The following is a 12,211-nucleotide window of genomic DNA, read 5'->3' as shown; positions in this document are numbered from 1 at the left end:
GAGAATATGTGTCAAATCCTGTGGCAAGGCCTGAAAATAGAGCGACAAATAAAATGGATGTGGTTCCTGGCCTCAAAGTTAAGTTTTGTTTTGTTTTCTGTACTGGGGATCGAATTCAGGACTGTGGGCTTAATGAGGCAGGCGCTAAATCCCCTGCTCAAAGTTAAGGTTATTGGGGGGGACAGATACTCAAAATAATATTTCGTCATAAATTGTAATAAGTTCTATGAAGGAAAACTACAGAGCCTTATAAAAGAATATAACAGAAAATCTATTAAAGATCAGAGAAAGATTCACAAAAGAAAACACTTAAAATGAGACTATCATGATCATCAGGATTTACTTATTTACATTGCTTGTTTTTAATATAGACAGACTTTGATGCAAACCATTCATTAAGTGAGCTGTAGGGAAATATTTGGGGTTTTCAGCCTGTGAAAAGGGAATCTGGTCTCCCAATCAGCTTGTTTTAGAGGGGACCACAACAAATAATGTTGGAAGACAAAAACTGCAATTTTTTCCCATCTAAACCCACCTTCCTCTCATACATTCCTACACGTCAGCTTCAAGTAAGTGGCCTCTTCCCCACTAATGAAACTTACCTTGGGGTTGTCTGTACTAGAGGTTTTCGTGTGGCTCGGAAAGTGACAAAGGCGGTGACAGCAGAGAAGAAGATCCAGATCACTAGGAATCTCCACCAGTGCAGCTTCACTGTGAAATAGAGGGGAACAACCCACATCTGAAAGAGGGTCACCATCTGAAACACAAACACAGGCACTTCAGCTCTTGCCAGGTCCCTCTGCACTCTACCCACAGGTCCAGAATCTTCCTTGCCTCCATTTCCGCCCGATCTTCTATATTTCCAGTTTTGAATAAAGATAATTCCACTAGTGACCAAAGTTAGAAACTCCTTCAACTGTCTCTTGGGCATATTATTTGCTTTCCATTCGAGCTTGTTATCTCTTGTCTGGCTAACTTCAACAACATGATGGTCTCCCTGACCAGCCCAGGAGGGAGGAGCAGCAGGACCACCTCTTACGATACCCGTGCCTTAGGTCGACTTGTCCGGAGGGGAAATATTGCCCTCACCTCCCTTTCTACCTGACAGAATCATATCCAAGACACACACAACCTCAGTCTCCTTTACAGTCAGATTCAGTCATGACTTCCTAGTGCTCCAACAGCATTTTATTTTCTATCACTATTAAAGCACTCATCCAGAATGAGGCTGAATGCTGGCTATGGTGGCGCACCCCTGTAATCCCAGCACTAGGGAGGCTGAGGAAGGAGGAGCACCAGGAGTTCAAGGCCAGCCTGGGCTATACAGTGAGACCCTGCCTCAAAAAACCAAAACAATAAAACAATATAAAGAACTACAGAAAGAACAACAGTAGCTAGAATCCTGACATTCCATAGTAGAGAAAATGAAAAGAATATTTGCCCCTGTATACCAGTGCTGTCCAAGTGAAATAAACTGCAAGTCACATGTGTAATTTAAAACTTTCTAGCAGCTAAATTTTGAAAAGTATAAAGAAACAGATGGTAATAATTTTTTTTTTTGGTACCGGGTATTGAACTCACGTCCTTGCGCTTGCAAGGCTGGCAGCAAGAACCACTGAGCTAAATCCCCGGCCAGATGGTAATAATTTTAATATATTTTAACACAATATATCTCAAATATCCTCACTTTAACACATACACATTTTTTTTTTATCTTTTGTTTTTGTCTCTTGTTGAGACAGGGTCTCACTGTGGAATCCAGCCTGGTCTGGCTCATGCAGCAATCCTCCCACCTGAGGCTCCACACGCTGGGGTTACAGGCATGCACCACCACACCTGGCTCATGGTTTTTTAAAATTGTTTTTGTTTTTGATCTTGGGGAGTGGACCCATGACTCCGGGCAAGCTAAGTATGTGTTGTACTACTGAGCTACACTCCCAAGCCCAAAATATTAGAATTATTAATGAAATATTTTTGTTTTTTGTACTTTGAAAGTTGATGCTTTTCACATTTATATAGCACATTTCAAATATTCAATAGCCACTATGTACATGCGCCAACTCCACACAAGGAATGTAAACTTATATGCTGCAAACATCTATTAATAAAAAAGTCTTAATTTACATACAAAAGAAGTTAATATTTAAGCTTATCTTGATTTATTTTCACATTGTAGTCTCACAGTGTATGCATTTTCCTACAAATGACTCAAATTTATCCTTCTTCAGAGCAGAAAAGTACTCTACTGTGTGTAAATGCCATGTTTTCTTTATCCATTTATCTGCTGATGGATATATAGGCCACTTCTGAGACTTAGCTATTATGAGTTGTGCTGCTATAACATGGGTGTGCATGTATCACTGTAATACGATCCCTTTAACTCTTTCAGGAATATACTTGGACGAGGAACAACTAGATCGCACGGAATTTTTAGTTTTAATTTTTTTAGGGATCTTCCATGTTGACTTCTAAGTGGTTATACTAGTTTACATTCCCAACAACAATGTAGAAAGGTGCCTTTCTCCCAGTAGCCTCACCAGCATTTGTTGTTGATTTCTTATTTTCTGGAGTAAGATGGAAGATTACCGTTGTTTTACTTGCTTTTCTTTGGTGACTAGAGATGGTGAACATTTTTCCATGTATTTATTTGCCATCTGTACTATTTCTGAGAAGCACCTATTCCTTTCAGTTGTCCCTTACTTGACTGGGTCTTTTATTTTGGGAAATCTGATTTTTTAAAGCATTCTAGATTTTCTTTATGTATTCTAGATATTAGTTCTCGGTTAGAGCAGTGGTTGGCAAATTTCTTCCCCGTTCTATATATTGCTTCTTCACATTGTTGGTTATTTCCTTTGATGTGCAGCCGCTTTTTAATTTGTTGATTCTTGATGTTATTTCTTGTGCAACAGAGATTCTGTTCAGAAAGTCTATGTCTTCAAGAGTTTTATCTATTTTATATTCCACGAGATGGTTTAATATCTAGGTCTTTGATCCATTTTAATTCGATTTGGGTGCATGGTGCTAGATATGAATCTAGATTCAATGTGCATGTATGTAATCAGTTTTCCCAGTGCCATTTGTTAAGGAGGGTAGCTTTCATCCAGCTATGCTTTTGGCCCTTCTGTAAAAAATCAGATTATTTAATAAGCCCGAGGTTGTTTCTGCATCTTCTGTTCTGTCCCATTAATGTCTGTGTCACTACCACAATGTTTTTATCACTGTAGTTTTGTGATACAACTTGAAATCTAGGATTGTGATGCATCCTACTATGTTTCTATTGCCCAGGATTACTAAGTCTATTCTGGGTCTCTTCTGATTCCATAGAAATTTTAGGCTAGTTTTTTTCTAGTTCTGTGAGGAATGCTCTTGGTAGTTTGATTGGGACTACATTGAATCCATATGCCAGTTTGGGGAAAATGGCCATTTTTAAAATATTGGCTCTGCCTATCCAGAAATGGGAAATCTTTCTATTTTCTATATCCTCTTCCATCTGCTTTTTTGGGGATCACAGTTTTCATTACAGAGGTCTTTCACTTCCTCTGTTAGGATAATTCCTAAGTAATTTTGAGGCTATGGTGAATGGGCTACATAGTAAGTTCAAGGTAGCCTGAACTGCACAGCAAGACCCTGTCTCCAAAAAAAAAGGGGAGAAAGTTTTAGTACTTTATGACGGGCATGGTGGTGCACGCCTGCAATCCCAGCACTTGGGAGGCTGAGGCAGGAGGATCGCTTTGAGTTCAAGAACAGCCTAGGCTACAAAGTGAGTTCCAGGTCAGTCTCAACTACATAGTGAGATCCTGTCTCAATCCACCCCCCCAATACATATAGTACTTTATGATGTTTGTTTCTTCCAAACAAAAAAATTATCTAAAAATATAAACTAAGGATTTGAGGCCACTTCCAGGTATTTAGTCACTTTCTATTAGGAAGTCTCATGGGCCAGATTTCACACAGGGCCTAGAAAGGCAGGGCAAGGGGAGGCTGTGTGAATAGTTTACCACATGAAAAAATAATAAGCTATATACAACTTTGTCTGGTTTATATCTTTTCTTTTATTTATTTATTTTTTGTACCAGGGATCGAACTTAGGACCTTGTGCTTGTGAAGCAGGCAGTGGAACCACTGAACTAAATCTCCAGCCCTATAATGTTTTTTTGCTTAGCAAAAGAAATTTAAACTTTTTTAAGGATGGCATTTTTAAATGGCTAACCTAGCAACAATGGGACTCTGACGCCATCTGGTGGCAATGCTTATGTAGACACATTTGGTTCAGCTGATTTATTCGAACACTCCTGTCTGTTTCAGAAAACATGAAGGGGCGGATGTATCTTCCAGGACTTGGGGGATATGCCATAAACACATGAATAACACAATCCTGAAAAGCACCAAGTACTGGCAGGGGTGTTCAATGGAGAGATGTAACAGTGTGAGCAGAAACTACCAGGAAAGATTTGCTAAAAGCAGTAGAACTCTAGATGGCTCTGAAGAAGACTTGGATTTGGCTAGGTGGGGAGGAAAAACAAAAGCCACTGCCTCCTCTTTCCCTGAATCTGCAAATACAGAGCTGAAATTGAAGATTACACTGAAGCCAACTCACTTGATTATTCGGCAAACATTTACTGAGGAATAATCCCAGCTTTGCTGAATAGAAAGTAAGAATTTGCAACATCCCACTTGTCTCTCCACAAGTTAAAACATTTGAGATGATGATATTAGATACTATCAGTAAGAGCTACTTTGTATTTAATCATATTTGCCTTTTGTTTATAGCTGGAAGGTATTTTGGGTAGAGAGGGAAACAAAACCTCACAATTACTTCAAAATGATGTAAAGATACAAAAGACACCTCCAGATTCTTACTTATTTATTTTTTCATTCATTCACAGGTACTTCTTGTTTAATGACCAGAGTTGGTCCTGAAACTAGGTCACTAAATGAGGAATTGTATACACTAAGTACATTACAATACTCAGAACAAAGACATGGTCAAAGGAAACTCCAACTGATGATTTTGCTTTTATTTGCACACTTACATGCAGCTGTAAGAACATAAAACTACAGTACTGTACTGTACAATCAGCAAAATGACAGTACTGTATAAAGAAGGTACACTGTAAGAAAAAACACATTGAGGCTCCATAAACAAGAGCTACAGAACTGTACAAAAAAAAAAAAAAGATGGGTTGTAAGTTCGAACAATCAAATACAATGTCTGTATTTGAGATAGCGTCTTTGTATATAGTCCTGGCTGGCCTTGAACTCAAGGTGATTCTCCTGCCTCAGCTTCCCCAGTTTGGGGATTACAAGCATGCGCCACCACACGCAGTTCCAGATCCCTTTTATGTCAGAGGAATGAGAATTCATGAAAAGACTTTCAAGATCACACAGATGCCCTTCCAGCCTGCAGATGCTTGGCACTTACAACTTTCAGCATTCTCATCACCTCTTAATGCCCCCTCTTTCGGGCAGGGATCATCTACCATGCTTGGTTGAAAGGAATATTGCTAATGAAATGAAAGCTTCAAGTCAGGTAGTAAAGTAAGAGACTCACAGTAATAGAACAATCAGCTTGAAAACATCAACTTGAAAAAATACTAACAAATGGACTCAGGTCACCAGGAGGGAGGTGTCTGGGATGTTTTCCATGGCTCTGTTCAATATTTACAAGAGTAGTTTGAATGGAGTTGCTAACCAAATCGTGGACAGCACAAAACTTAGGGGTAGGGTGGAAATCGGAAGAAAAGGCAGGTGGTAAACATGGAGAGAGAAGAAATAAGATCCAAAATGAATACATTTTATTTCTAGATTCTAGCTGTAACACTGCATGAGCTAATAAGCTGAAAGGAAGACCAAAAACCACATGATGAAACCTAACTACCAAAGTAAATTGAACAGAGCTAGGGGTTCCAGTTGACCACAAATTGCTACAGAGTATATGTCAACAGAGTTGATGCCAAAAAAAGTCCAGGCAACCATAGACTGGCTGCCTAAATAAGAATATACCCAGGATGAAGGAGGCAGCAACTCTACTGGCTTCTGCTCTGTCAAATCATCCTTGGAGCCCTAGGATTAGGTCTTAGGACCACAAGACCATACAAAGAACATTGACAATAAATCAAGGCCATAAAAGAGCTGCCAGGATTACAGTCCAGAAACCAAATCACATAAGAACAACAAAAGGTACTAGAATATTAGGCCTGGAGAAGAATATAAGGAGGCACAACTATTACCATCAGTTATCTAAGAGTTGTCAAGGGACCTGGTAAGCAGACATATGCAGTGTAATTTCTATTACCTGGTAGGGCACTGCTGGAATATCCAAAATGGCAGAAATGTGGTTGGCAATTCCCATCTGAAACACCCCTAGCAAATGGTTGGTTGTCCTTGTCACATGAGGCAGGCCATCTGCTAGTATTATGTGTGCCAGACAATTCTCCCTTGATCTGAAAAAAATCTGCCTTTGTGTCCCTACTGTTCAATTCTTTGTCTTTCATAGAAGCACACAGTAAACTTATTCCCTGTGTCTTAGACCTGCTCTTCTAATACCTAGAACTGTGTCTTCTGTCCCAAGTCTTCTTTTTTCCAGGTAAAAGAGTCAGTCAAGCAGTCATTTAATAAACATTTACTGAACACTTAGGGACACTGAACTAAGAACTAGAGAATTCAGAAGTGAAAACCAAAACCTCCTCAAGAATTTAAGTCAACTGAGGAGAAACACATAACTACAGTTCAGTATCACAAGTTCTATAATGGAGTAAGCACTGTTGGCTGGAAAAGTACAAAGGAAAATTAACTTCACTCAAAGTGAAGGAACCAAGAAAAGATGGCCTAGTAGGCCCAAGTGCAAAAAGCGCTCACGATAAGCATTCCAGGATGAGGGAACAAGGCTCGCCAGGGAGAGTGCAACATTTTGAGGGAGAGGTGAGAAATGGGGCCTAAAGAGGTAGGAAAGGTTTAGAGGATGCTGACATGTTTATCGCAACAAGAAATTTTTATTATATTCTGAGAATAAAAGTTTTGTACTCTCTAGCCACATTCCAGTTATTCTCTCAAAGTCTTGGTTAAGGAAAAATTTATAATACTTTCAAGATTTCCAGGTAGGAGATTCTACTACTCATCCATTCCAGGAGGGAACAGCAGTTCAGGGGGAGGAAATCTGAAAATATATACTATATTTGGGAGAGACAGAGATGATGAAAGCTTCTCCTTGGAGACCTTTAAAAATAGGACAGACACTTTTCCAGGCATAAACTTCTCTCTTCCCCTAACATCCCTGTGGGAGCTAAGGAATAAGTAATGCTAGATTCTGAATAGGTGATGAAAAACAAACTATAGAGAAGCCAAAAAGCGAGTTTTGCCTTGGCTAGGTTTCCAGTCCAGATCTTACGTCTTCTGCCTCCCTACATCATTCACTGAGTTTCTGGGGAAACCTTGGAAAGACTGCAGAGGTAAGATGGAAAGTAAAGAGGGGTTTCTGAAACTACTTGGGACCCAAAGAAAGGATTTAAGCAGTCATTAAAGAAGCCAACTCAGAACTAAAAACAGAAATGACTCTAACGGGGCTGGGGATTTAGCTCAGTGGTTCCGCCGCCTGCCTTGCAAGCACAAGGACCCGAGTTTGATACCCGATACCAAAAAAAAAAAAAAAAAGACTCTAACAGAAACAGATAGTAATTTCCTGAACCTTCTGAAAGAAACCTATGGAAAGAACACTTAACCATGAACTAGATTTTGTTTTTTAGGTCCAGTTCTCCAAATTAATGGTTATGTGCTCCCAGAAATCACTTCAAAATTCTGTTCTGTGGTTTACTCTGTTAAGGAGCAATAAATTCTTATTACAGAATTTTTCGTACAAAGAAAAAAATTTAAGCCATCAACAAATTTAAACTATTGTTACATTGGTGGTGCATGCCTATAATCTTGCTACTCTGAGGCAGGAAGATCCTAAATTTGGAGCCAGCCTGGGCAACTTAATGAGAACCTGCCTCAAAATAAAAATAAAATTCCCAATTCTTGGATAGGCAGAACCAATATACTGAAAATGGCCATACTTCCAAAATTGATATTCAAATTTAATGCAATTTCAATCAAAATACCAACAGCATTCTTCACAGGACTGGAGAAAACAATCCTAAAATTCATACAGAACCAGAAGAGACCAAGAATAGCAAAAACAATCCTGGGCAACAAGAGTAAAAGTTATATTACAAAGCTACAGTGATAGAAACATCACAATACTGGCAAAAAAAAAACAAAAAACAAACAAACAAACAAACAACACAGACATGAGGATCAATGGAACACAACAGAAGATACATAAACAACCCTGAGCATGTTCAACCATTTGATCTTTAATTAAGGGGCCAAAAACATACACTGTAGAAAAGATAGCCTCTTTAATAAAGGATGCTGGGAAAATCAGCCATCCACATGCAGAAGACTGAATTTAGACCCATATTTCTGACCATTTACTAAACTAAACCCAAAATGGATCAAAGAACTAAATGTTAAAACAGAAACACTTGCCAGGTCTGGTGTCTCACACCTATAATCCCAGCACTAGGTCTGTCCGAATTACAAAAAACAAACAAAAGAAAACCAGAAACAACCTGCTGGAAGATAAAATAGGCAAAACTCTTGAAGTCCTAAGTGTAGGCAAGGACCTTTAGAACAGAAGCCTAACTACACAAGAAATAGTACCAATAATCAACAAATGGGATCATATCAAAGAACTTCTGCACAACAAAGGAAACAACCACCAGACTGAAAAGATAACCTATAGAACAGGAAAAAAATCTCGTCAGCTACTCCTCAGACAGAATACTAATATTTAGAATTTAGAAAGAACTCAAAAAATTAGACTCCTCCAAATAACAGCCAATCAAAAAATAGGCAAGTGAAATAGATACTTCACAGAAGAGTACAAATGGCCAAAAAATACATGAAGAAATGTTCAACAATGCTGGCCTTAGAGAAATGCAAATTAAAACAACACTGAGTGTTCATCTTACTTCAGAAAAAGTGGCCATCATCAAAAACCAAATACATAGTAGTAAATTCTGGCAAGGTTGTGGGAGGGGTGCTTCTACACTGTCGGTGGGAATGTAAATTAGTACGACTAATATGGAAATCAGAATGGAGATTCCTCAAAAGACTAAACCTAGAAATTCTATTCCCCTTCTTCACCAGCTTCCTCAAAGACATAATATCACAGTGATGCATCCATATTCATTTTTATAGGGGCAGCATTCATAACAGCTAGATCTTGGAAGCAGACTATATGTCCACCAACAGATGAATGGATAAAAAAATATGATATTAAAAAAAAGAAAGAAACAAAATGTGTTATTTATACACAGGGAAGCACTACTCTACCATAAAGAAAAACTTGAATCATCTGTAGGAAAGTGGATACACCATTAAACCACAATGTTAGGTGAAATAAATCAGGCATATAAATAATTCATGGTTTTTCTTATACAGGAAATCCAAAACATACATAAAGACAAAAGAAAAGATAATAGAAAGTAGGGAGATAGATTTTTTTTTTTCTCAAATGGGAAGGGGATCAAGAGATGGAGGGAGGGAGGAACAGGGATTTAGCTCAGTGGTTCCGGCACCTGCCTCACAAATCAAGGACCCGAGTTTGATCCCTGGTACCAAAAAAAAAAAGAGAGAGAGAGAGATGGAGGGAGGGAGAGGGGAGTGGAGGGAAAGGGGATGAAGAAAGGAATTAAGGTGTGTTATGTACACATACCAACTCCACACAGGAATGTAAACATTATGTACTGCAAATGTGTGCTGAAAAATAAAAGTAAGAAAGAAAACCAAAACCAAAAAAATAAAATAAAATAAAGGTTGGCATGGGGTAATGATGACTGGAGATGTAGCTTAGCACTGTAGCACTTGCCTAGCATGTAAGAGGCCCTGGGCTAGAACCTCAGCACCAAAACAAAAAAAAAACTAAGAATTATTGTTGTTGCTGGAACTGAAAAGAATGGTATCTGAAATTTAGACACAGAAAAACAGTAGGCTCCTTGCTCCAAATAAAAGTTAACTTAACTTTCTCTTTTATTAATTTGAAGACTGGATTTGAGCACCTGCATTATGAAGGGTGTCCCCAAGAGCTCCTAAGTTACAAAGTTCTCAATTACTGAGCACAGGTATCACCCATGCTACTCCACATCCCAGAGTCTAGGACAGGGCTTCTTATCAGGGGTGATTCTGCTTTCCCAGGACACACTGCAGTGTACGGAGACATACTTGGTTGTCACAGTTGGGGGAAGGGATGCTGTAACACCCTACAATGTACAGGACATAACTCTCCAAAACAAAGAATAATCAACCCCCCCATAGTATCTCTATTATGAAACCATGGTCTTAGAACAGAAAAGTGCTTTGGTACTTGGTAGTCAAGGGTAAATCACTGAAAGACTAGGCCAATGACCTGTACTAAGTGAAGAACAAAAAGCTTTATTCAATTTGAGAAAAACACCAGCCTTATCAATTAATTCCATCACTTCTTGGCATGTCATAAGAAGCACTTTTTGAAAGCTCTCATGGCTAATCTCAAACAGTTTACATTTCTGCTACTCAACAATAATCCTAGGGCCTTGCCTAGATAAAACATTCCCTGGGGAGTTGTTTGGACTCTCTTTTCTATTTGTTCCTCATCCCAAGGACAATCGAATGCATTTAATATGTGTATTTTTGTTTGTACCTATCCATACAAACTGTTTTGTTTCATAAATGTATTTTTAATTTCTTTTTTTTTTTTTGGTACCAGGGAATGAACTCAGGACCCTGCGTTTAAGAGGCAGGCAGTGGCACCACTGAGCTAAATCCCCGGCCCTTAATTTCTTAATTGGCACTGTGCTATATGGATCTGTTTCTTCCATTTTCCACTAGGTATTATGATCTTAGGGTTTATCCAAGTATACCTGTTGTGCTGGCCTAGACTGTAGTATAGTTTAATTCTATGCATCCAGGACATTTTACCTACTTATTTTTTAAAGAAATACATACTTAGATTGCCTCCAAATCCTCAATGTTACTACTACAAAGTAACACTTAAATGAACACCCTCTCTCAGGTCCCCTCAGGATGTATCACATGTACATCTAAGCAATACCACACTGCTATCCATGATACTGCACAGGTCTCCATACCTTCAAGAGTGCAGGAAGACTCCTACTGTCTCTGATCCCCGTCAACACTTGCCATTGTTTGGCTTTCTAACTCTTAACAGTTTAATAGGTATGAAGTGATATCTCACTGCTCTTTTAATGTACATTTCTCTAATTACTGACTCCAAGAATCTCTTCTCATGCTCAATAACCATTAGGATTTCCTCTTCTATAAACTGTAACTTGTGTCCATTTTTCTATTAAGAATTATTATCATTTGTTGATTTACAGGAGCTCCTTTGTATAGTCTAGATATTAATCTGTTTTCAGGTTTATCACTACTAATTTCTTCTATAGTCAGTCATCAGTTAACTTTGCCTTAATTTTAATATAATCAAATTTAAGGGCGGGGGATGTAGTTCAGTGGCACCATGTCTGGCAAGCACAAGGTCCTGAGTTTAATTCCCATTACCAAAAAAAAAACAAACAAAAAAACTGAATAAATATAATCAAATTTATCAAATCTTTCTTGCTTGTCATTCTTGCCTTTGTTGTCTAAACTGTAAAATCTTACCTTTCATAATTAGATCTTTAATATATGGTAAAACCTTAGACTGCCAGTAACCTGTTCTGCAAGTGTGCCACAAGAAAAGCAAACACTTAATAAATTTTAACTTGATAAATGAGTGATGTTTTGCAATATAAGAAGTATGTGATGCCAAATGTCACATGATCACATCTGAGCTAATGGTTCTTCCCCTCCTACTCCCCTATTTCCTGGCTGCAGAACTGTGGATGATCATCTTCTAGTAGCAAGAAGTTATAGAGATCTCCTCTGCAGAGGAGAAAAAGGTGGAGGAATCCCTTGCTTTAAATGAGATTAGGGAAATGTGTAAAATGCAGGAAACAGTGCAAAACTTTATGGAAAAGCTCCACCCAAATAAGGCTGTTAACAGTGTGAGCAACCTCAAAAGGAGTCAAAAGCAAGTGTCATTGGGTAGGTTCCTTGTTAAAGCTGCATGAAAAGGGCCAGGGATTTAGCTCAGCAGTTTGGTGGCCTGCCTCTCAAGTGCAAGGACCCGAGA

At 38.6% G+C, this 12,211-nt stretch overlaps 1 protein-coding gene across 6 annotated transcripts in view; it reads right to left on the bottom strand.

Annotated features, from left to right (window-relative positions):
• Window positions 1-12,211, bottom strand: part of Rnf121 (ring finger protein 121) — a 77,712-nt gene that overhangs the window by 24,287 nt on the left and 41,214 nt on the right. For 5 of the 6 annotated variants that reach the window (XM_019204388.1, XM_010603188.2, XM_019204386.1 and 2 more), the window contains exon 4: window positions 603-757. In XM_019204388.1, the coding sequence (XP_019059933.1) occupies window positions 603-757 (155 nt within the window). The remainder of the gene's footprint in view (window positions 1-602; window positions 758-12,211) is intronic. The other variant, XM_033764197.1, reaches the window with a different exon arrangement.

This window comes from Fukomys damarensis, unplaced genomic scaffold, assembly GCF_012274545.1.
Source record: "Fukomys damarensis isolate Sample0158 unplaced genomic scaffold, DMR_v1.0_HiC HiC_scaffold_16, whole genome shotgun sequence".
Taxonomy (NCBI): Eukaryota; Metazoa; Chordata; class Mammalia; order Rodentia; family Bathyergidae; genus Fukomys; species Fukomys damarensis.
The sequence above is the reverse complement of the archived record's forward strand: the minus strand, read 5'-3'. Positions and strand labels throughout refer to the sequence as shown.